This window comes from Macrobrachium rosenbergii, chromosome 34 (genome assembly GCF_040412425.1).
Source record: "Macrobrachium rosenbergii isolate ZJJX-2024 chromosome 34, ASM4041242v1, whole genome shotgun sequence".
In the NCBI taxonomy this organism is placed as follows: Eukaryota; Metazoa; Arthropoda; class Malacostraca; order Decapoda; family Palaemonidae; genus Macrobrachium; species Macrobrachium rosenbergii.
In genome coordinates, this window is record NC_089774.1 from 9,542,659 (window position 1) to 9,567,918 (window position 25,260).

The window sequence follows — 25,260 nt, forward strand, 5'->3', positions numbered from 1 at the left end:
ATTGGTAAGTGACGAATGGACAGCAAATCCACCAATGATAAAAATATGTTTTTGGGTATCCAAGGAATTTTTATTCAATTCTCTTCGAGGAGTATGACTACTATAGTTTGACTTCTCGAGAGTTTTTACGAGAAATATTCACTGCCATTTCTCTTTTGTTCAGTTTAAATCTAACCTTGCCACCCGATTTCTCTATTCCTTTGAATTCCAGGCTGGAATCCAATAGACGTTGAAAGCGTCTTTGGCAACCTACAGGCAACACTTATGATGAAGTGTATCAGTCATCACAGAACTCACAATCATTCAGTTTCTTATTTTCCACAGGTTGATGCTGGAGGACCCTTCCTGGCAAAGGTATGCAATGATTCGACGCCACCTGAAACTTACACCCATGCCCCACCTCACAGAGCCTGGATCTACAGAAGGGTGTGTGCCAGTTACAGAATAACCTGGATGACACAAACGCTTGCCATCAACACTGGACTGCCAGTATATTAGTGAATAAATATTCGCGGATAACAATACCTAATCTTCAACGGACAGCCAGTGTAGAATTTATTACAAGACTTTTATCCTTGGCGTTATGGCCTGTGATATTTTTCATAAGTTATAATACAAAGCTGAAAGCTATTTCAACAGTGTTCCATGTGATAGCTTTTGATAGTGTGCGAGTGTTCTGACATTTTGTTCTGTCTTTTACAGAAGATCAAATGTTCATTATCCAATGCTGTTTATTTTATTTTATTTTTTTTTAAGAATCGTGTTTCCATTTACTTGTTATTTATAGCACCAATTCAATGTATTTCTTGTGTAAGCATTGTTTGTCATTTTTTTTTTATAAATCACTTCTGACAAATTTCTAGCTCTGTTATATCAGTGTGTTAATTGATTTCTTGTGTAATTCAGTTTTTTTTTTTCTTGAATTCACACTGTTTGTCATTTATTAAATCACGGTTTGAATTCAAGCTTTTCACCTGCCCCAGGGTATATAAACCTGTCAGTTATAATTCCCCTTGGGTGGAAGTTATTACCAAGGTATATTGAATTCATAGAATTCAACATCAGATGAAATTTCTAGCCCAAAAATATTATGGGAATATTAAAAAGGCATGCGTGTATGGGTAACAAAAATTCATATATATATATAATAATAATAATTACAGAAAACATCTTTTAAATCAATTCGATTGTTCTCCGGCCATCAATTCAATTACCATTCCACCCCACGAAAAGTATTACTGTCTGTTCCGAACGATTGCATCAATTCCCGGATCCCATCACCAGGTCCCTTCCTGGAGAGAGAGAGAGAGAGAGAGAGAGAGAGAGAGAGAGAGAGAGAGAGAGAGAGAGAGAGAGAGAGAGAGAGCTTTAATTGATACGTAAACACTGAACGTTTCAGGAATATGAAAGGTGACTAATTCCCTTTGGAATGGGAATGTTTGGACGTTTCAAAACGTTTTTGGAATCGAATGGCTGACGCTGTTAGTCGCCTAACTGGTTGGGACTAATAACTCATTACCTGTATGTTTTGAAATGCATTCGCTGAAGCTAATTCAAGTCAGTTTTTAGTTTTCTGCAAAAGAACTTTTTCTGTCCGCCGTCAGATCTCAAAACCTACTGAGGCTAGAGGGCTGCAAATTGCTATGTTGATCATCCACCCTCCAATCATCAAACATACCAAATTGCAGCCCTCTAGCGTCAGTAGTTTTTATTTTATCTACGGTTAAAGTTAGCCACAATCGTGCTTCTGGCAACGATACAGGACAGGCCACCACCAGACCGTGGTTAAAGCTTCCTGGAACGCGGCTTATACAGCATTATACCGAGACCACCGAAAGATAAGATCTATTTTCGGTGGCCTTGATTATATACACTGTATTTGAGAAGCTACTGAAAACCTATAACAACGTACAATATTCTTTGATATTATTATTATAAACAAACGATAAACGATCAAACAAACAAGCGATACAGAGCCGACGTCACTGGCAATCTAGACAAATGGAGTGGAAAGATGGCGTCTTCACATCATCGACAACAATGAACAGGAATGCCTGGGGTCAATTTAGGAATGCTTGGGGTCAATTTAGGAATGCTTGTGGTCAATTTAGGAATGCTTGGGGTCAATTTAGGAATGCCTGGGGTCAATTTAGGAATGCTTGGGGTCAATTTAGGAATGCTTGGGGTCAATTTAGGAATGCTTGGGGTCAATTTAGGAATGCTTGGGGTCAATTTAGGAATGTTGGGGCTTGGGGTCAATTTAGAAATGCCTGGGGTCAATTTAGGAATGCTTGGGGTCAATTTAGGAATGCTTGGGGTCAATTTAGGAATGCTTGGGGGTCAATTTAGGAATGCTTGGGGTCAATTTAGGAATGCCTGGGGTCAATTTAGGAATGCTTGGGGTCAATTTAGGAATACTTGGGGTCAATTTAGGAATGCCTGGGGTCAATTTAGGAATGCCTGGGGTCAATTTAGGAATGCTCGGGGTCAATTTAGGAATGCTTGCGGTCAGAAAATTGTGCAGTCTACTGATTCACTGGTTTCCTGTGAAGCTCATAACAGACTCCCAAGGCCTGTGGAAAGTCTGTAAGAAACTGGAATTTGGAATGAGGTTCCAGGTTACTAGATCCTGTTCCATGACTAATCAAAACACGAGCAGTTTATAGCATCTATAATAATAAAAAAATAATTGTTTGTCCATTTTATAAATTTTGAAATCGTAAGACCAACCCTATACCCTATACTACTGAAGAGTTAATTCCTCTTGAAGAAGACAACCCTAATCTGTTTATATGGAAAGAAAAAACCCAAAAAAGAATATTTATTTGCCAACTGTGACCTTGCAATGCCTGAAGTCTGGCGTAGGTATGACATAGTTTGAAATGTGGAGTGAAGAACCCGTAGAGTTTCTCCGACCCCGAGAATTATTTGGCGTGTATTATGGAGAAGTGAGTTTAAAACGCTTTTCTAGAAATTAAAGGCGAGTGTATATGTGTATGAATAGGTTTAATCTACTGAATAATAATAATAATAATAATAATAACAATAATAATAATAATAATAATAATAATAATAATAATAATAATAATAATAATAATAATAATAATAATAATAATAATAATAACTGAAGCGAAATTCTATTGGTCGATCGATTGGTACAAAACAACAGTCCAATCACATACGACTCTTTCAGATCCCTGGGGTTGTGGAGAACGCGTGGAAATATTCTTTGTTTTCCTATTTTTCCATCATTCAGCGTCGAGATTCTCCGACAGCCTTTCCCGTGATATGAAACAATTGCCGAACAAATTCACCCAAACGACTGTGTAGCCAATTTCACCAAACATTTGTTCTTGTGACTTAAACTAATCGAGCAGGTGTAGGGAAAGAATTATAGGAATTTGGCTTTCTCTCTCTCTCTCTCTCTCTCTCTCTCTCTCTCTCTCTCTCTCTCTCTCTCTCTCTCTCTCTCGCAGGGAATATAGAGTTTTAGGCCAAATGCCAAGCACTGGGACCTATCAGGTCATTCAGTGCTGCAAAGGAAGAAAGATAATATGAACGGAGGTACAGTAATAGGAACGAAAGGGGTTGCACAGCTAGGGGCCGAAGGGACGCTGCAAAGAACCTTTAGTAATGCCTACGGTGCACCCCGCAGGTGCAGCGACGGTGTCTCTTGCATAAATAATAATAAATCGTTGGTGAAAACCCGCGAGTTTCCAATGACGAGAAACTCTCTTGCACTTTACACCTCGTTGGCACTCAGGAAGTTCACACACGCCGTTGCATCTCTCCATTTTAAACGGTTCCACCACCAAGCCCTCTCATCAATACAAAATTCCTAAAGAATGAACTCCATAATAATAATAATAATAATAATAATAAATAATAATAATAATAATAATAATAATAATTTGACTGATTTAGAATAAGCAGATGATGCCCTTTCAGTCATCAATGCTCCATGAGATCGAAAAACCAGCTCGCTGCTTCCTTTACCCCAGTGTTTGTAACAATAAGTTAACAAAAATAACCTTCACTACAGGAAACACGAACAGCATATGAAAATAGTTGTTTTTTTTTCACACACAATAACACACTGGCAAGGTCGAGAACGACATCAGCTGTGAATCGTTCAACGTACGATCACTGACGCAGTGCCAAATAATGCGACCTATTTCAGCTATTTTTTCTTCCTGTGAATGTCCTGATTTTGTTGGTCTGACAGAGGATGAGGGCTCTCCAGTAGCCAGTTGACGAGGGGGAAAAGGTAAATAGGAAAATATCAGCTTACATTGATAAAGAAGGGAAGATGAGGACGAATGTTTTGATATTTACTCTGGTGAGGGAAATTATATCAGAGAGAGAGAGAGAGAGAGAGAGAGAGAGAGAGAGAGAGAGAGAGAGAGAGAGAGAGAGAGAGAGAGAGAGAACCCCTGCATAAAGATAGTTTGAGAAGAACCTAGGTCAGAGATTTTAATCAAAGTTTACTCAGTTACCCTATATTCAAAACTGTTATTTTCACGTGAAGCAATCAGTGTATTTCGTAAAACGTGTCGATATCTAGATATCCCATCATTCACTACAGCCTAAAACTTCAACAGACACTAAAAAGGGAAGGTTATTTATTTTCTAGCAACACAAACGTCAATACCTGTTGCAATAAAACACAGACCGGGAAACAAAAGTGTTAGATTCCTCGCCAATAAATATGAAGATCAACGTGAAAGCATCAGAAAAACTTAGAGAATTTATTCACGAGCCAAACGGCCACCAAACTCTTCAGAAATAAATGAAAAATGAGTAAAAAGATTTGTTTTCCAATGCATGCAAGCAAAACAGCAAAGTCAGTTATGAGGTATTGATCATAGTTGGAGTAACAGAGCACAGAGGAACAAGGCCTCTTTGGAGAACTGCTCCTGGAGAACAGGTAAACGTCCTATTGCTTTGAGGGAACCAGTCCATATTTTGAGGACAAAAGCTTCATGTCCAAAAACCAGGTCCGGAAAAAGCTAAAAGAAGTCTAAATAATTTAACTCAAATTAAGTTTCAATTATTTTTTGTACTCACCCCTTTTACTGCTGCGTCTTCCGTTTGTTTACTTTTTTTGCACTGTGGTCTGCGATACGTGGGATCAAGTTCTCTCTCTCTCTCACTCTTTGGCTCGAACGTGGAATCCAGAATCCTGGAACACACACAGGATCTAGTTCTTCCTGAGTCAAACAGAATTCTGGAACACAGAGATACACAGGATCCAGTTCTCTCTATATGGCTCGAACACAGAATTCTGGAACACAGGATCCAGCTCTCACTTGCTGGCTCGAACACAGAATTCTGGAACACAGGATCCACTTCTCACTTGCTGGCTCGAACACAGAATTCTGGAACACAGGATCCAGTTTTTCCTCTCTGGCTCGAACACAGAATTCTGGAACACAGGATCCACTTCTCACTTGCTGGCTCGAACACAGAATTCTGGAACACAGGATCCAGTTTTTCCTCTCTGGGCTCGAACACAGAATTCTGGAACACAGGATCCACTTCTCACTTGCTGGCTCGAACACAGAATTCTGGAACACAGGATCCAGTTTTCCTCTGGCCTGAACACGGAATTCTGGAACACAGGATCCAGCTTCACTTGGAACACAGAATTCTGAACACAGTTTTTCCAGTTTTCACTTGCTGACTCGAACACAGAATTCTGGAACACAGATGATCCAGTTTTTCCTCTCTGGCTCGAACACAGAATTCTGGAACACAGATGATCCAGTTTTTCCTCTCTGGCTCGAACACAGAATTCTGGAACACAGACAGCATTCTATTAGAACAACCTTTCCTCTTCCAAAAGCCACCCTTTTCAGCCATACAAGAGCGCTGTTCATCGCTCGATCGTCCGTTCACGAACCTGGATTTCAAAGCACTGTCTCTTTGCTCAAAGAGACTGGGCCTCCTAATTCCAGAGTTGTTGTTTACGAAGGAGATGAAACAGGAGCCGAACAACAACTCGAAGAACAACTGTTCAGGTTTCCAATTAGCAATTATATGATTTGTTTCGAGAAGAGAGGCAAGTGGCCAACAGCCATTCACTTTCCATTGTGATAAATGGTCTGTTACTGATATTGTTCCTCACGTTATATAATTTTATATCATATAGATTGTCAGTATTAATCTTTTTGAATGCTATGAATTATATTATATACAAAGGTCGCGGTTAATTTACATTCCATGCTTATCATTACGCAAAAAATAAAAATGTGCGTAAGACCAATTCAAAAATATCTAACCCGCCAAGACGGCAACACCGGAGGGGTGCAAGTTAAACTCATTAGATTTAAACCAGCAGCCCCCACCCCCTCCCAACAAATGAAAGAACTTTAAACTGATTTAAATAGCAACTTCTTCCTCTGTGTTGACGAATCTCTCTCTCTCTCGGGACCTTTAAACGTTGCTCGCGATTTACTACAACGGGGTCCAGCACCGAGAACGATTCAGTATAGCGGGGTTCAGTACCAGGTGCACTTGGGATCGTGCGTTTGTTTGTTTGATTTTAATAAATTCTTTGTTTTTGTCATAGCTTTGTTAGAAACTGACGAGATTTATGTCAAATAAATTAGTGATTATTAATCATATATATACATTTAATTATTATTATTATTATTATTATTATTATTATTATTATTATTATTATTATTATTATTATTATTATTATTATTATTCTACTAGGTGCCAATTACCTTCTAAACCAGCTTTAATGAAACTACAGTACCCATAAAAATATAAATAAAAATTAATAAAAATAATATTATTATTATTATTATTATTATTATTATTATTATTATTATTATTATTATTATTATTACTGCATCGCACGTGAAGGAAAGGAAGAAGAAGAGAATGAAAAAAGATAAAAATGTGAAAACAGATCAATAAATATATCAATAAACGTAAAAATAAATGCAAAAAAAGAGAAAACCCACAAGACATAACTATTAATTATTTAAGCATGGCAGCTCCTTGTTTCAAACAACTGTAAAAATAAAAAATAAAAATTCTGCTTGGTCCTACTTTCCTGAAGATATTCAACAGAAGAAGAAGATTGATGTATTCGGGCGAAAGTATTCGTTTACAATCAGCTCTCCTTGCAACAATTCAGTCATGAATGCGAGGTGAGAGAGAGAGAGAGAGAGAGAGAGAGAGAGAGAGAGAGAGAGAGAGAGAGAGGAACTTCTTTCGGAACATAACAGCAACTGCGGTTGCCATTAGTTTAGTTGCTAATCTAGCGGAAAGTGAGAGAGAGAGAGAGAGAGAGAGAGAGAGAGAGAGAGAGAGAGAGAGAGAGAGAGAGAGAGAGAGAGAGAGAGAAATCATCGATGAGTTATATGCTTATCTTTGCCAGATGTTATTGTAATCAATATTTCCCTTAAACTGAATTCCAACACGAATATCTACCAGAGAGAGAGAGAGAGAGAGAGAGAGAGAGAGAGAGAGAGAGAGAGAGAGAGAGAGAGAGATTTTTTCGTAATTCTATTTCATGAATAAATTTCCAATTCATTGTCTTTTCCAAATTCTGTTTTAAATGTAATTTTCTTATTAATTATCTTTCATAATTATATGTTATATTTTATTTTGTAATTAATTATCTTTCATAATTATATGTCATATGTAATTTCGTAATTAATTATCCGTCGATGCGCCTTCAAAAAGCACATTTGGAAACTAATTAGCATATGTAAATCAGCAACATGAGTTAATGATAGTATGGTCTCTCTCTCTCTCTCTCTCTCTCTCTCTCTCTATATATATATATATATATATATATATATATATATATATATATATATATATATATATATATATATATATATATATATAATAATAATAATAATTTAATAATAATAATAATAATAATAATAATAATAATAATAATAATAATAATAATAATGTAAAAACCTACAATGTATATGATGTGCTTTGGGCTACTGAAATTTTTTTAATTTTTTTAATTTTTTATATTTCTGAGAGAAGATAAAAATTTACTTCAGAAATCAATCTCATATTTTGACGAGCTAAAAAAATTGAAAAACTCTACAGGAACAACACTCCACATTTCGTTAACATAATAATAATAATAATAATAATAATAATAATAATAATAATAATAATACGTCTGTCCACTATGATGCTCATATTGGGATGAAGTTGCTACACCCTGACCAACACTAGCCTACTAGCCTCACTAATCAAGTTTACACTGAAATCCATCTAACTTTGGATAGCCTACACTTCAGCATTGAAGCGAGCTTCGTGTACACTATAGGGCGCCATTTTGGAATTGGGGGGAGTGGTAACATGTCTGCTTGAGGAGCACAAAGGGATATGAACATGCATTCAACTCCTTTGAAGATCCAGTTGATGCAGTTGGAACTGACGTTCAGGTAACGAAAAGGAGAGAGAGAGAGAGAGAGAGAGAGAGAGAGAGAGAGAGAGAGAGAGAGAGAAACAGTTACAGTAATTCAAGCATACTTTAAAATTAATTTGTTGAGAATTGTTCAACTTTATAGTAATACAATACAAAAAACCGTTCGTTTTAATTGTTTGCTCAAAAGGAAATGGTTTGAAATTATTTAAATCAAATAAATTGTCAGTAGGATATATTAACTCCTGTACTGGCTGCAAGAGAGAGAGAGAGAGAGAGAGAGAGAGAGAGAGAGATTCCCCTTATGCCTGAATAGATGATGTTATGAAAACAAAATATTTCATGTAAAACAAATGAAGCCCTTAACTATAAGTCTCTGCTACAAAAAAGCAACCCACCAATGACATTCACATAACAGAATCACCATTTTGGAATACAAACAAAGAAAAGAACGTTACCAAACCAGGTATGTTATGAAGAACTTGTCTCTGCTACAAAAAAGCAACCCACCAATGACATTCACATAACAGAATCACCATTTTGGAATACCAAGAAAAGCATCGAAGGCTCCCTCCCCCAAAATGAACACCCCCCCCCCAACGCCCTCCTGCCCCCAGGGCCACGTCCCAGATGGCATTATCTCTCGTCTCACGTTTCGACAAATTCATTTGGTGAGAGGCTTTCCATTACGAACCATTAAAGTTCTCCCTCCGTTATGTTTCGTATTGGCAAACAGGCAGATGGCACTCGGAGAGAGAGAGGGCAGGTGCTGGTTTGTGCTCCCTAGAAATGAAATTGTCTTTCCGCTCTGCGGGAATGGTTCTGAATTCGTCTTAAGATTTGGGAATTGTTTATGTTTATGGTTATGTTTGTGTTTATGCAAGGGCATGTCTCATTTCTCAGGGCTTTGTGATTAAAAAAAATACTTTAGTTCTTTGGAAAATCTGCATTTAAAATGATTTATTTTGCAAGAATAATGGAACATTATTTTAAGACTTTTCCAGAAATGTTGGTGGCATTCCAACGTGAAGTTCCTTTCTATATATATATATATATATATATATATATATATATATATATATATATATATATATATATATATATATATATATATGTGTGTGTGTGTGTGTGTGTGTGTGTGTGTGTGTGTGTATGTTTGGATGCTATAGAAACCCGAACCGCTTGACAGAAGTAGACAAAATTTGGCACGTGGCCCCTATGTGACCCCAGGAAGGTTTGTACCCCAAAATCAAACCCCCTACCCCGTGACAGACATCAAACACAGACAAACTGAATGAGTGTATATATATATATATATATATATATATATATATATATATATATATATATATATATATATATATATATATATATATATATATATATATATATATATATATATATATATCTCAAAGAAGGTGCGTTCAGAAAGAAGTGGCAAGCCATGTTTCCTGTTGAACGGTTCTTCAAGAACTATTCCTCTCATGAACACGGCCACTCTTAAAGATATATGAGTCCTTTTGGTCGTACAATGTTTCATATTTGACTTACGACAACGAAAGGAACTGAAAAAATAAAGAATGGGATTTTTTCCAACATAAAAGAGGTAAAATGAAACTAAGAGAGAGACAGAGAGTGCTAAAAGAATACAAAAAAGATCTCTTGAAGATCTCTCCAGTATTGGAGAGACGAAAACAGTATTTATTTCCATTTAGAATTAATATATTTTTTATTTATTATAAATATTTCTCCCTTGCTAGTGAGAGATCGAGACGTTAAAATGGTGAATGGTCTATCAGATCCAGAGACAGCCAAGTCCTCGTCGTGTGAAACATTGCAATGCAGCGTCTTTTAAATTCATATGATTTTTTTTTGTATCAATTTAATCCAACATTTCGACTTCGAGACGATTATCTCTCTCTCTCTCTCCCTCTGTCTGTGTCAGTCTGTACTCCTCTCTCTCTCTCTCTCTCTCTCTCTCTCTCTCTCTCTCTCTCTCTCTCTCTCTCTCTCTCTGTCTGTCTGTCTCTCTCTCTCTCTCTCTCTTTCTAGCAATCAAAATGTTTATTGCTATTGAACTAATTATAATATATATATATAAATATATATTATATATATATATATATATATATATATATATATATATATATATATATATATATATATATACATAGATATAGATATAGACATAGATATAGATACATACATACATACATATACCTATACATATATTTGATGTGGTATTACACACATCAATCAATTTCAAACTCTTCCAAAGGCCAAAACTCAATGCCCCAATTTTTGTTTTCTGAAAGTCCACCGGCGTCACAGGCAATACCAGGCGCAATATATTGCAGGCACAAAATTCATTTTCAATTAACCTTTTTCTCCCAATCATGCACAGGCGCTTGCATCAGCAGCTGTTGGTGGTGGTGCATTGTGGGAGTTGTGACGTCACAGATACGACAGAGCTGGGGGAGTCTTTTTGCTATCGTTGGAAAGACACAGTCTTACATAAGTTTCATTATGTGAGGCCCGTTAAGGTCTTACATTCACCTGACTACCCAATAATTGATGTCTTTCATTCCACTGACTACCATTAGCCACTTATATGAAGAATTTCGTGCAGTTTAGGAGAATTTTTTCCCAATGTGTAACTGTGTAACTGTCAGTTCTGGATGTCAAAACATATAACTGTCTTTCTTGCAACTGTGAAACTGTCTCCCCACAGGCGATGATGATGAAATTGAAATGACTAGACCAATGGAGGTTAAGATTGCCACATAAAACCACTTTGACATTTTGCCTAAAAGTACTTCTTAATTTTTCACATCATTATCTTTTCCTTATTGACGACACACAGAGGGTTCAGTTTAGACTGTAAGCAACATCAGAAAGAAAGAGACAGCCTGTGCTAATTAGCGTCGAATTCAAACACCTTTCACTGAATGCAAGACAAAGATCACGAAATTTACTCCCTACTTCTTCAAGTGCATGCAGCAATTTCCAGGTGGCACGCACTTCACGACTTAATTACTTTCTACTCGTGACTGCAAGCAAAAAGTTATGGCCGAACTTCTAAGAAGAAAGTTATGTGTTGTTTATTGTGGCTGGAGATAAATATCACCAGCGGATATCGGCGAAACTGATCATGATTGGTGGAGGAGGCTCGCGCTGTTACCCACCAATCAGAGGCTGCGGCTCAAATGAATCACCCAATCAGAAGCAAGATGGAAGCCTGGATTTTTACCAGTTGTGGAAATTTAATGTCAGCTCAAAAAAATGAGTTTTGGTGTTTAGAGAATATTAGTGTTATAATAATAATAATAATAATAATAATAATAATAATAATAATAATAATAATAATAATAATAATAATAATAATAATAATTAATAATAATAATAAATGACAGAAAAAATTAAATATACCTCAAGCAAGTTGAACGAAAAAAGAAGACGAAGAAGTTTGGAGATTTATTTTTCCCTCGCGTGACCTCGCGTGACCTCAATTTGACCCCGATCGCAGCTCAGGTCAAACGGCTGAGAGGGAGAGAAAAACAAGATTGCAATTTATTGAGAATAATAATTAGGTCATGAATGAAAAACAAGGGCAAAATATTATGATTATTATTATTATTATATTATTATTATTATTAGATTTTGTGCTCCCATGACACGGAATAACTGTGCCACTAATAATCAAGAATTATCAAAAAAAAAAAAAAAAATAAGCCAAGACCTCCCACGCAGCTTCGAAAGAGGTCCTGTGGGAGATTTGTTCGGTGTTTAGGGTCCCCAAAGGATCCTGTGAAGAGACGCCTCCATTAAAGTTATGTTCTGGAGAGAGAGAGAGAGAGAGAGAGAGAGAGAGAGAGAGAGAGAGAGAGAGGTAAGCACAAAATGAAATGGATAAACAACAGGTAACCCATTTATATGATGTTTTTATGATATTCTCCCTCTCTCTCTTACTGAGAAGTGCTGGCTTATATCATATCTTTTCCAAAAGAATATTTATAATGTTTTTTTTAATACATATTAAGTCAAAAGTTCGTAACATCAGCAATTCGTGGGTTTGTCTGTATCAACAATTTAGACAAGAATCTTTGAACAATCTCTCTCTCTCTCTCTCTCCCCATTGTAAGCTTTCTCTTCATATTTTCATTTTTCTTAACCTTCCATTCAACTTCCCTGCCTCTCTCTCTCTCTCTCCCTCAATGAACCCAGAATCGAAACTGAGCCCTCTCCTCGAACAATTCCCTGGACCAGAGTCTCATAACTTCAAAGAAGTATTTACTCTTCAAATTAACCTCGTCACCTCTTTTCCTGACCTTAGCATTCTTCATGTTTTACTTTCTTGTCATTGAGTCTCTCATTTCATTTGAAGGGAGCCTGTGTGTGTGTGTGTGTGTGTGTGTGTGTGTGTGTGTGTGTCTTGGAGAAGCCAGAGATGAATTTCAATCCTCCCTCTCATTCTCTCTCTCTCTCTGTCTATCTATCTAACTCTCATCTTTTTGATGAAGGCCTTAAATTTTCCATGAATGCATCAAAACGTTTTACATAACAATAATTAAGTATTATTATTATTATTATTATTATTATTATTATTATTGAAGACCGTATTTCATAATATTTGTCAAAATGTCAAAATGTCAATAATAATACACTTAATTTATTATTATCATTATTATTATTGAAGACCAAAATTCAAACAGTCAACTACACTAATTTGCCAATTGAAACAGTAATAATAATAATAATAATAATAATAATAATAATAATAATAATAATAATAATATTATTATTATTATTATTATTATTATTATTCACCAACCCACTCTCAGAATATCTCCCTTGGGAACAACCAAACACAAACCAAAAACAAGGAATTATTATGATGGATGTTTACAATCTTTGGAATAAGCAAACCTTTGGGGGGGAATAAAACTACATCAAGTGTTCATTTCTTTATTTTCCACAAGAGAGTCATAAAAAGCTATTCTTCTCCATAAAGATGTTCTCTCTTTGTTTTTCTTTTCTATTGGTTCAGCATATTATTCTCTCTTTCAGTTTTATTTGCGTTCTTTAGTGTTTGAGGTCTGTCATTTGTTTGAGATTATATTAAAAATCTTATTTTATATATATATATATATATATATATATATATATATATATATATATATATATATATATATATATATGTGTGTGTGTGTGTGTGTGTGTATGTTAATTAATCTTATCAAAAGCTACACTTGCAATGATAATTATTAATCCTTCTTGATCTTTAAATAATGATAATAATAATAATAATAATAATAATAATAATTATTATTATTATTATTATTATTATTATTATTATTATTATTATTATTATTAAACAACTTTGGACAACAACAATAATAATAATAATAATAATAATAATAATAATAATAATAATAATAACTTTGGACAGCAATAATAATAATCAAAATATTCATAATAATAACTTTTGACAGCAATAACAATAATAATAATAATAATAATAAAAATAATAATAATAATAATAATGTAATCAAAAAGTATTGGCAGTTTGTACACCTAGAATTTGGGGTAACCATTTCGTTTTGTATCCTAATTGTTATATCAACCACAAGAGTTAATCAATTGTAAGTTGACTATCAAACTGCCAAGAAGAAATCTGATTACTCCATTGTTTTGTAAACCTTTAGTTGAAATGGGCATTTCTGAGGGATGACTTGGGTCTTTTTAGGTAACTGAAACATTGGAATTCATGCTGTGATTTAATAGAATTCAAACAATGTGAATTACAGGCACAAAAAATTGGATAATAGAAGCTATAACAGTCCTGGTAATGTGATTATGGCAATTACATCACATATTGAAATACTGATATAAATAGGAATAATAAGGTAAATCTTAAGGTATATATATATATATATATATATATATATATATATATATATATATATATATATATATATATATATATATATATAAGATACAATGCTTGTCAATGCACTGGAAGTCACTTGAAGACTAGGTATTGGTATTAATCCAAGAATATTTCATACTGAGACACTGGCAATCCATTTGTGGTTCAGTGTTGATATCAGTCAGTAAAATTTGCCACTTTTACATGGATAGTTCAGTCCAAAAATCATTCAGCTGATACACTGTTAACTGTTTTAAGAGCCATTATTCGTAGATCCGGTCATGGGGGCAATCCTATCACTGTATGAAGGCACGTGGGTGTAAGTTTCAGGTGGTATCGACTCTGCTTGAGTCACCTTCGAACGCACTTCACCCACGAGGGGGCCCCTGGTGTCACTCTTGGGAGAGGGAGAAATTGCATGACGAAACTTTTTGAGAGCTCAATTAACCATCATCATCCTTGCTGCCATTAGCTTGCTAGGGAATACTTCAAAGGTTATTGAATGCCCACCTGCAAAGCCAAGGACCAGAAAAATCTAGTGGCAAGTTTAGACTTAAACTAAACAAAACAGTGAGAAGTAGAATGAAAGCAAACACACTTACCAATGTGAAAGTCGAACTCATTACCACTAAATAAGGGAGGAAAAGGAGTTGTGATTCAAAGGAAATCCATCATACTCTTGTGTCAGAATAAAAATAAGAGAGACAATTCAATCAGAGATTATTTTTGCCACAGAAAGGTTTGTTTCCCCTGTTCATTTTCAAGATTTGAAGGTGACAAGATTTCTGAGTGTAATTGCCTAGAATATGTCTATTAGGAGAGAGTTTTCTCTCTGGGGATGGCAATTTAGTTTCCATATCATCAGCATCACAGTTAATGAAGATCTTTTTTGGCTTTTGTTACGTTTTCTTGGTGTATTTAGAGGTTCATGCAGTTCCATTATTCCACGTCCATTTTTTTTTAATCTTCTCAAGCAATGATTCTTTCTGTGGGCAGGTCTGTGCCATCGAGACAACTGATTCTCCTCAACTATATTTCACTTCCATGTCAGTATTCGGTGACTTCATGTCTCAGCGAGGGAATACGGAAGAGCACCAAGGAATAAAGAAAGAAAGGGAAGGAGTCAGAGAAAACCTCAGAAGGTCTGACTAAGCTTCCCCAAATGAAAAGTCGCACGGAAAGTTGAACGGAAAGGTATGTTGCCTCACTTGCAGGTATTGCGAGGGTTCTCGTGTTAGTATCTGGAGGCATGACAGAGGCTGGTTTGTTAAAGGTGCATCCGGGTTGAGTGGTGGGAGCTGGTCAGAAGGTGGCATCAGGTTGATAGGTGGGGCTACACAAGCAATGGCGATGTTGTCGTTCTTGTTTATGGTGAAGTTGTCGTTGACTCACTTGAGGGCGGCGCTGGCACTGTCGTGCTTGTTTCTGGTGAAGTTGTCGTTGACTCACTTGAGGACGACGCTGGCACTGTCGTGCTTGTTTCTGGTGAAGTTGTCGTTGACTCACTTGAGGACGGCGCTAGCACTGTCGTGCTTGTTTCTGGTGAAGTTGTCGTTGACTCACTTAAGGATAGTGCTGGCACTGTCGTGCTTGTTTCTGGTGAAGTTGTCGTTGACTCACTTGAGGATGGTGCTGGCACTGTCGTGCTTGTTTCTGGTGAAGTTGTCGTTGACTCACTTGAGGACGGTGCTGGCACTGTCGTGATTGTTTCTGGTGAAGTTGTCGTTGACTCACTTGAGGATGGTGCTGGCACTGTCGTGATTGTTTCTGGTGAAGTTGTCGTTGACTCACTTGAGGACTGGCACTGTCGTGCTTGTTTCTGGTGAGGTCGTTGACTCACTTGAGGATGGTGCTGGCACTGTCGTGATTGTTTCTGGTGAAGTTGTCGTTGACTCACTTGAGGATGGTGCTGGCACTGTCGTGATTGTTTCTGGTGAAGTTGTCGTTGACTCACTTGAGGATGGTGCTGGCACTGTCGTGATTGTTTCTGGTGAAGTTGTCGTTGACTCACTTGAGGATGGTGCTGGCACTGTCGTGCTTGTTTCTGGTGAAGTTGTCGTTGACTCACTTGAGGATGGTGCTGGCACTGTCGTGATTGTTTCTGGTGAAGTTGTCGTTGACTCACTTGAGGATGGTGCTGGCACTGTCGTGCTTGTTTCTGGTGAAGTTGTCGTTGACTCACTTGAGGATGGTGCTGGCACTGTCGTGATTGTTTCTGGTGAAGTTGTCGTTGACTCACTTGAGGATGGTGCTGGCACTGTCGTGCTTCTTTCTGGTGAAGTTGTCGTTGACTCACTCATGGACGGCACTGGTGTTGGCGTGCTTGTTCCTGGTGAAGTTGTTGTTGTCTCACTCGTGGACGGCGTTGGTGTTGGCGTGCTTGTTCCTGGTGAAGTTGTGTTTCTCACCGTGGACGGCATTGGTGTTGGTGTTGACGCGCTTGTTCCTGGTGAAGTTGTAGTTGTCTCACTTGGAGGACGCTTGTTCCTGGTGAAGTTCTGGTCACTCGTCGTTGGTGTTGTGTTGACATGCTTGTTCCTGGTGAAGTTGTCGTTGACTCACTCGTGGACGGCGTTGGTGTTGGTGTTGGCGCGCTTGTTCCTGGTGTCGTTGTCTCACTCGTGGACGGCGTTGGTGTTGGTGTTGACGTGCTTGTTCCTGGTGAAGTTGTAGTTGTCTCACTTGAGGACGGCGCTTGGTTGGTGTTGACGTGCTTGTTCCTGGTGAAGTTGTAGTTGTCTCACTCGTGGACGGCGTTGGTGTTGGTGTTGACATGCTTGTTCCTGGTGAAGTTGTCGTTGTCTCACTCGTGGACGGCACTGGTGTTGGTGCTGACGCTTGTTCCTGGTGAAGTTGTCGTTGTCTCACCTTCGGACGGCGTTGGTGTTGGTGTTGACGTGCTTGTTCATGGTGAAGTTGTCGTTGTCTCACTGCGTGGGCGGCGTTGGTGTTGGTGTTGACGTGCTTGTTCATGGTGAAGTTTTCGTTGTCTCACTCGTGGACGGCGTTGGTGTTGGTGTTGGTGTTGACGTGCTTGTTCCTGGTGAAGTTGTAGTTCTCACTCGTGGACGGCATTGGTGTTGGTGTTGACGCGCTTGTTCCTGGTGAAGTTGTAGTTCTCACTCGTGGACGGCGTTGGTGTTGGTGTTGACGTGCTTGTTCCTGATGAAGTTGTCGTTGTCTCACTCGTGGAGGCGTTGGTGTTGGTGCACGTGCTTGTTCCTGATGAAGTTGTCGTTGTCTCACACGTGAAGTTGGTGTTGGTGCGACGTGCTTGTTCATGGTGAAGTTTTCGTTGTCTCACTCGTGACGGGCTGGTGTTGGTGTTGGTGTTGGCGTGCTTGTTCCTGGTGAAGTTGTCGCTGTCTCACTCGTGGACGGCGTTGGTGTTGGTGTTGGCGTGCTTGTTCCTGATGAAGTTGTCGTTGTCTCACTCGTGGACGGCGTTGGTGTTGTGTTGACGCGTGCTTGTTCCTGATGAAGTTGTCGTTGTCTCACTCGTGGACGGCGTTGGTGTTGGTGTTGACGTGCTTGTTCCTGATGAAGTTGTCGTTGTCTCACTCGTGGACGGCGTTGGTGTTGGTGTTGACGTGCTTGTTCCTGATGAAGTTGTCGTTGTCTCACCCGTGGGCCACGTTGGTGTTGGTGTTGACGCCGCTTGTTCCTGGTGAAGAGTTGTCTCCACTCGTGGGCGGCGTTGGTGTTGGTGTTGACGTGCTTGTTCCTGATGAAGTTGTCGTTGTCTCACTCGTGGACGGCGTTGGTGTTGGTGTTGACGTGCTTGTTCATGGTGAAGTTTTCGTTGTCTCACTCGTGGACGGCGTTGGTGTTGGTGTTGGTGTTGACGTGCTTGTTCCTGGTGAAGTTGTCGTTGTCTCACTCGTGGACGGCGTTGGTGTTGGTGTTGACGTGCTTGTTCCTGGTGAAGTTGTCGTTGTCTCACTCGTGGACGGCGTTGGTGTTGGTGTTGACGCGCTTGTTCCTGGTGAAGTTGTAGTTGTCTCACTCGTGGACGGCGTTGGTGTTGGTGTTGACGTGTGTTCCTGGTGAAGTTGTTGTCTCACCGTGGACGGCGTTGGTGTTGGTGTTGACGCGCTTGTTCCTGGTGAAGTTGTAGTTGTCTCACTCGTGGACGGCGTTGGTGTTGGTGTTGACGTGCTTGTTCCTGGTGAAGTTGTCGTTGTCTCACTCGTGGACGGCACTGGTGTTGGTGCTGACGTGCTTGTTCATGGTGAAGTTGTCGTTGTCTCACTCGTGATCTTGGTGTTGGTGTTGACGTGCTTGTTCCTGGTGGAAGTTGTCGTTGTCTCACCTCGTGGACGGCGTTGGTGTTGGTGTTGACGTGCTTGTTCCTGGTGAAGTTGTCGTTGTCTCACCCGTGGACCCGCGTTGGTGTTGGTGTTGACGTGCTTGTTCCTGGTGAAGTTGTAGTTGTCTCACTCGTGGACGGCGTTGGTGTTGGTGTTGACGTGCTTGTTCCTGGTGAAGTTGTCGTTGTCTCACTCGTGGACGGCGTTGGTGTTGGTGTTGACGTGCTTGTTCATGGTGAAGTTGTCGTTGTCTCACTCGTGGACGGCGTTGGTGTTGGTGTTGACGTGCTTGTTCCTGGTGAAGTTGTCGTTGTCTCACTCGTGGACGGCGTTGGTGTTGGTGTTGACGTGCTTGTTCCTGGTGAAGTTGTCGTTGTCTCACTCGTGGACGGCGTTGGTGTTGGTGTTCACGTGCTTGTTCCTGGTGAAGTTGTCGTTGTCTCACTCGTGGACGGCGTTGGTGTTGGTGTTGACGTGCTTGTTCATGGTGAAGTTTTCGTTGTCTCACTCGTGGACGGCGTTGGTGTTGGTGTTGACGTGCTTGTTCCTGATGAAGTTGTCGTTGTCTCACCTCGTGGAGGCGTTGGTCGTGCTTGTTCATGGTGAAGTTTTCTTGTCTCACTCGTGGACGGCACTGGTGTTGGTGCTGACGTTGTTCCTGTGAAGTTGTCGTTGTCTCACCGTGGACGGCGTTGGTGTTGGTGTTGACGTGCTTGTTCCTGGTGAAGTTGTCGTTGTCTCACTCGTGGACGGCGTTGGTGTTGGTGTTGACGCGCTTGTTCCTGGTGAAGTTGTCGTTGTCTCACTCGTGGACCGGCACTGGTGTTGGTGTTGACGTGCTTGTTCCTGGTGAAGTTGTCGCTGTCTCACCGTGGACGGCGTTGGTGTTGGTGTTGACGTGCTTGTTCCTGGTGAAGTTGTAGTTGTCTCACTCGTGGACGGCGTTGGTGTTGGTGTTGGTGTTGACGTGCTTGTTCCTGGTGAAGTTGTCGTTGTCTCACTCGTGGACGGCACTGGTGTTGGTGTTGACGCGTGCTTGTTCCTGGTGACTTGTCGTTGTCTCACTCGTGACGGCACTGGTGTTGGTGTTGACGTGCTTGTTCCTGGTGAAGTTGTCGTTGTCTCACTCGTGGACGGCGTTGGTGTTGGTGTTGACGTGCTTGTTCCTGGTGAAGTTGTCGTTGTCTCACTCGTGGACGGCACTGGTGTTGGTGTTGACGTGCTTGTTCCTGGTGAAGTTGTCGTTGTCTCACTCGTGGACGGCGTTGGTGTTGGTGTTGGCGTGCTTGTTCCTGGTGAAGTTGTCGTTGTCTCACTCGTGGACGGCACTGGTGTTGGTGCTGACGTGCTTGTTCCTGGTGAAGTTGTCGTTGTCTCACCTGTGGACGGCGTTGGTGTTGGTGTTGGTGCTTGTTCCTGATGAAGTTGTCGTTGTCTCCTGGTGGAGTTGGTGTTGGTGTTGGCGTGCTTGTTCCTGGTGAAGTTGTCATTGTCTCACTTGTGGACGGCACTGGTGTTGGTGCTGACGTGCTTGTTCCTGGTGAAGTTGTTGTTGTCTCACTCGTGGACGGCGTTGGTGTTGGTGTTGACGTGCTTGTTCCTGGTGAAGTTGTCGTTGTCTCACTCGTGGACGGCGTTGGTGTTGGCGTGCTTGTTCCTGGTGAAGTTGTCGTCTCACTTATCAACGATGTGGGTGTCGGTGTACTTATTCCTGGTGAAGTTGTTGTTGTCTCATTCGTTAATGACCTAGGTGTCGATGTGCTTGTTCCTGGTGAAGTTGTTGTCGTCACATTCGTTAACGATGTGGGTGTCGATGTGCTTGTTCCTGGTGAAGTTGTTGTTGTCACATCCGTTAATGATGTGGGTGTCGATGTGCTTGTTCCTGGTGAAGTTGTTGTTGTCACATTCGTTAACGATGTGGTTGTCAGTGTATTTGTCCCTGGTGACGTTGTTGTCACATTCGTTAACGATGTGGGTGTCAGTGTATTTGTCCCTGGTGAAGTTGTTGTCACATTCGTTAACGATGTGGGTGTCGATGTGCTTGTTCCTGGTGAAGTTGTTGTTGTCATATTCGTTAATGATGTGGGTGTCGATGTGTTTGTTCCTGGTGAAGTTGTTGTTGTCATATTCGTTAACGATGTGGTTGTCAGTGTATTTGTCCCTGGTGAAGTTGTTGTCACATTCGTTAACGATGTGGGTGTCAGTGTATTTGTCCCTGGTGAAGTTGTTGTCACATTCGTTAATGATGTGGTTGTCAGTGTACTTGTTCTTGGTGAAGTTGTTGTTGTCACATTCATTAACGATGTGGGTGTCGATGTGCTTGTTCCTGGTGAAGTTGTTGTCTCATTCGTTAACGATGTGGGTGTCAGTGTATTTGTCCCTGGTGAAGTTGTTGTCACATTCGTTAACGATGTGGGTGTCAGTGTACTTGTTCTTGGTGAAGTTATTGTTGTCACATTCGTTAACGATGTGGGTGTCAGTGTATTTGTCCCTGGTGAAGTTGTTGTCACATTCGTTAATGAAGTGGTTGTCAGTGTATTTGTCCCTGGTGAAGTTGTTGTCACATTCGTTAATGAAGTGGTTGTCAGTGTATTTGTCCCTGGTGAAGTTGTTGTCACATTCGTTAACGATGTGGGTGTCAGTGTACTTGTTCCTGGTGAAGTTGTTGTCACATTCATTAACGACGTGGGTGTCAGTGAACTTGTTCTTGGTGAAGTTATTGTTGTGTCATTCGTTAACGATGTGGGTGTCAGTGAACTTGTTCTTGGTGAAGTTATTGTTGTGTCATTCGTTAACGATGTGGGTGTCAGTGAACTTGTTCTTGGTGAAGTTATTGTTGTGTCATTCGTTAACGATGTGGGTGTCAGTGAACTTGTTCTTGGTGAAGTTATTGTTGTGTCATTCGTTAACGATGTGGGTGTCAGTGAACTTGTTCTTGGTGAAGTTATTGTTGTGTCATTCGAGGAGACAGTGGGCGTGCTTCTTACTGCCGAAGTTGCTGCATCACTCGAGTTTGTAGCGAGGGTAGGCGTGCTTCGTGCTGCTGAAGTTCCTGTTGTCTCGTTCCAGGATGTGGGCGGAGTGGGCGTGCTACTTCCTGCTGGAGTTCTCGGGGTAGTCTTACCACTGGCTGTCGTCCCTGTTGTCTTACTTTTGCTCGGTGTTGACGTCACCCTTGTGTCTGTACTGGTAGTTGGTTTTGCTGAAAGATGACAAATTGTTGCAAGAGCATCAGGTATTTGTATCGGCGAAGAAGGAAATGGGCTTGGTGCAGAAACCATTTCCTCCAGAGAGCTAATGTGATGTTAAAAAGTTACACAAGTTGCGAAGGTTACAAAGTGATTATACAGAAATATTTAATTCAATGTCTTGCAAAAATTAAGACCAACTTCAATTTTGGTGTTGTTCAGTGACTAAAATTGGCACAAAATCCTTGATATTACTTGTGACTGACCAAATGATACTCTCCTTCGCTTTATTTCACCAATTCTGACCATGAATGCAAGAGTTATCATGGAGTTATGAATTTTATTTCCACAAAATGAAATCGTCTACATATTCTTTATGAATATTTCAGTTCATATAACTTTAAATACAATATCAAGGTAAAGATCTGTATTTAATATATATTGAACAAAAGAAAATTGCTTACATGTTTTATAGAAATGAAGGAAAAGACTCAAAAGGTGAGGAAAGAGAGAATAAGCCATCACCATAAGCAGTCAGTGCAATACATGTTTTTAGAGACCTTCGGTAGAATTAATAATCATTTTTATTATCATAACTAGAATATTAATGAACTTAATAATATCTATCTCCAGTGCCTCTCCCCCTGGGGGTAACAGAAATTTGTCAAAATTTCCTTAGAAGGGGTGACAAATACTCATTTTATTTTGTGCCTAAGAATAATTTTTTTTCCATGGGGAACATAACATACCACCTTTCTTTTATTTGTTTGTATATATATATATATATATATATATATATATATATATATATATATATATATATATATATATATATATATATGTATATATATATATATGTAGTGTGCTAGGGTGTTCTATCTTTCATATTCTGTGTACTTATAAAAAAAAATAAATTCTTTAGATAACATCAGGAGAAATACCGACTTTGGTTACAAGCTGGACTCCCCTCGAAAGCTGCGTCGTCATTCTGGCAAGGGACAACAGATATTTCCAAAATCAAAAAAATAAATAGCTGGCCAGTGGTGAGGGAACGAAAGTCCCAAACCACCACCTATATAAGTTGCAGTTCATGAACAAGATGTGAGAGAAGTTATGTGAGTTGTCTTTAGATTCTGAAGAAGCTTCGCCATCACTGTGGTCTAAGAAGGTGACCCCTCGATTATTAAATTACTTTTTTAAGTTTTATATAATCAGCAAAGACTGTGAATTTGAGGCTCTATGATTAAAAAATACATTATTGATGAAGATAAGTACTGAAATTAGCATTTAGTTTTATACGTACTTTGTGTTCCTGCGTGGATGCCCCACTGATTAGAAAACAGTCGAACCAACACCCAGCTCTTCTTCTTCTTCTTCCATCTGGAAAACCAAATAACTGCTCTGTATTTAAATGTCTCGACACTCCTGTACAAATTTATGGGTTCATGGGAAGACATCACAGTTCCCCAAAGGAAGAATGTTACAGGGACCAAACGGTTCATGGGAAGACATCACTTAGAATGTTACAGAGACCAAATGGTTCATGGGAAGACGTCACAGTTCCCCAAAGGAAGAATGTTACAGAGACCAAATGGTTCATGGGAAGACATCACTTAGAATGTTACAGAGACCAAATGAATCACTTAGAATGTTACAGAGACCAAATGGTTCAAATCACTTAGAATGTTACAGAGACCAAATGGTTCATGGAAGACGTCACAGTTCCCAAAGGAAGAATGTTACAGAGACCAAATGGTTCATGGGAAGACATCACTTAGAATGTTACAGAGAATGTTACAGAGACCAAAATGGTTCATGGGAAGACATCACTTAGAATGTTACAGAGACCAAATGGTTCATGGGAAGACATCACTTAGAATGTTACAGAGACCAAATGGTTCATGGGAAGACATCACTTAGAATGTTACAGAGACCAAATGGTTCATGGGAAGACATCACTTAGAATGTTACAGAGAAAATGGTTCATGGGAAGACATCACTTAGAATGTTACAGAGACCAAATGGTTCATGGGAAGACATCACTTAGAATGTTACAGAGACCAAAATGGAGACCAAATGGTCATGGGAAGACATCACTTAGAATCACTTAGTTGGTTCAGAGACCAAATGGTACAGAGACCAAATGGTTCATGGGAAGACATCACTTCCCCAAAGAATGTTACAGAGACAAATGGTTCATGGGAAGACATCAAAGAATGTTACAGAGACCAAATGGTTCATGGGAAGACATCACTTAGAATGTTACAGAGACCAAATGGTTCATGGGAAGACATCACTTAGAATGTTACAGAGACCAAATGGTTCATGGGAAGACATCACTTAGAATGTTACAGAGACCAAATGGTTCATGGGAAGACATCACTTAGAATGTTACAGAGACCAAATGGTTCATGGGAAGACATCACTTAGAATGTTACAGAGACCAAATTTCATGGGGAAAATCACTTAAGAATGTTACAGAGACCAAATGGTTCATGGGAAGACGTCACAGTTCCCCAAAGGAAGAATGTTACAGAGACCAAATGGTTCATGGGAAGACATCACTTAGAATGTTACAGAGACCAAATGGTTCATGGAAGACATTCCCAAAGTTTACAGAGACCAAATGGTTCAAAAGGAAGAATGGTTCATGGGAAGACATCACTTAGAATTTACAGAGACATCAAATGGTTCATGGGAAGACATCACAGAATTTACAGAAAAATGGTTCAAGAATCACTAGAATGTTACAGAGACCAAATGGTTCATGGAAGACATCACAGAGACCAAATGGTTCATGGGAAGACATCACTTAGAATGTTACAGAAAAATGGTTCAGGGAAGAATCACTTAGTTTACAGAGACCAAATGGTTCATGGGAAGACATCACTTAGAATGTTACAGAGACCAAATGGTTCATGGGAAGACATCACTTAGAATGTTACAGAGACCAAATGGTTCATGGGAAGACATCACTTAGAATGTTACAGAGACCAAATGGTTCATGGGAAGACATCACTTAGAGTTCCAGAGACCAAATGGTTCATGGGAAGACATCACTTAGAATGTTACAGAGACCAAATGGTTCATGGGAAGACATCACTAGAATGTTAAGACATCATCACTTAGAATGTTACAGAGACCAAATGGTTCATGGAAGACATCACTTAGAATGTTACAGAGACCAAATGGTTCAAATGGGTTCATGGGAAGACATCACTTAGAATGTTACAGAGACCAAATGGTTCATGGGAAGACATCACTTAGAATTTAGAACCAAATGGTTCAGAAGACATCAAATGTTACAGAGACCAAATGGTTCAGAATGTTACAGAGACCAAATGGTTCATGGGAAGACATCACTTAGAATGTTACAGAGACCAAAAATGGTTCATGGGAAGACATCACTTAGAATGTTAC

General features: G+C 39.4%; 4 protein-coding genes across 4 annotated transcripts; 1 reads left to right on the forward strand and 3 right to left on the reverse strand.

Moving 5' to 3' along the window:
* Positions 1-14,595: 14,595 nt before the first annotated feature.
* LOC136856027 (uncharacterized) lies at positions 14,596-16,762 on the reverse strand. Its single transcript, XM_067133580.1, has 4 exons — positions 16,183-16,762; positions 15,735-16,094; positions 15,551-15,675; positions 14,596-14,739 (listed from the first exon to the last, which is right to left on the reverse strand). The coding sequence occupies exons 1-4, from the start codon at positions 16,760-16,762 to the stop codon at positions 14,596-14,598; spliced, it is 1,209 nt and encodes a 402-aa protein (XP_066989681.1).
* Positions 16,763-16,844: 82 nt separating this feature from the next.
* Positions 16,845-17,315, reverse strand: LOC136856028 (exocyst complex component 5-like). The gene has a single exon (XM_067133581.1). The coding sequence runs from the start codon at positions 17,313-17,315 to the stop codon at positions 16,845-16,847; it is 471 nt and encodes a 156-aa protein (XP_066989682.1).
* Positions 17,316-17,819: 504 nt separating this feature from the next.
* LOC136856029 (uncharacterized) lies at positions 17,820-19,258 on the forward strand. Its single transcript, XM_067133582.1, has 2 exons — positions 17,820-18,388; positions 18,580-19,258. The coding sequence occupies exons 1-2, from the start codon at positions 17,820-17,822 to the stop codon at positions 19,256-19,258; spliced, it is 1,248 nt and encodes a 415-aa protein (XP_066989683.1).
* A 12-nt stretch (positions 19,259-19,270) lies between these two features.
* Positions 19,271-23,297, reverse strand: LOC136856030 (mucin-2-like). The gene is made up of 3 exons (XM_067133583.1): positions 23,144-23,297; positions 19,998-21,854; positions 19,271-19,944 (listed from the first exon to the last, which is right to left on the reverse strand). Exons 1-3 carry the CDS (start codon positions 23,295-23,297, stop codon positions 19,271-19,273), a joined length of 2,685 nt encoding a protein of 894 aa, XP_066989684.1.
* Between the last annotated feature and the right edge of the window lie 1,963 nt (positions 23,298-25,260).

What these genes read in the sequence shown, in the direction of transcription:
- LOC136856027 (XM_067133580.1), bottom strand. Translation starts at nt 16,762, where the DNA reads ATGCCGTCCACGGTGAGAAACACAACTTCACCAGGAACAAGCACGCCA. An exon ending in AGTGCCAGCACCATCCTCAA is followed by an intron (nt 16,095 to 16,182) that starts GTGAGTCAACGA and finishes CAATCACGACAG; the next exon opens with TGCCAGCACCATCCTCAAGT. An exon ending in AACCCTCGCAATACCTGCAA is followed by an intron (nt 14,740 to 15,550) that starts GTGAGGCAACAT and finishes CCCTCTCCCAAG; the next exon opens with AGTGACACCAGGGGCCCCCT.
- LOC136856028 (XM_067133581.1), bottom strand. Translation starts at nt 17,315, where the DNA reads ATGAACAAGCACGTCAACACCAACACCAACGCCGCCCACGCAGTGAGA.
- LOC136856029 (XM_067133582.1), top strand. Translation starts at nt 17,820, where the DNA reads ATGAAGTTGTCGTTGTCTCACTCGTGGACGGCGTTGGTGTTGGTGTTG. An exon ending in GGTGTTGACGTGTGTTCCTG is followed by an intron (nt 18,389 to 18,579) that starts GTGAAGTTGTTG and finishes TTCATGGTGAAG; the next exon opens with TTGTCGTTGTCTCACTCGTG.
- LOC136856030 (XM_067133583.1), bottom strand. Translation starts at nt 23,297, where the DNA reads ATGTCTTCCCATGAACCCATAAATTTGTACAGGAGTGTCGAGACATTT. An exon ending in CATCCACGCAGGAACACAAA is followed by an intron (nt 21,855 to 23,143) that starts GTACGTATAAAA and finishes GTCATCTTTCAG; the next exon opens with CAAAACCAACTACCAGTACA. An exon ending in ACTTCACCAGGAACAAGCAC is followed by an intron (nt 19,945 to 19,997) that starts GTCAGCACCAAC and finishes CAACTTCACCAG; the next exon opens with GAACAAGCACGCCAACACCA.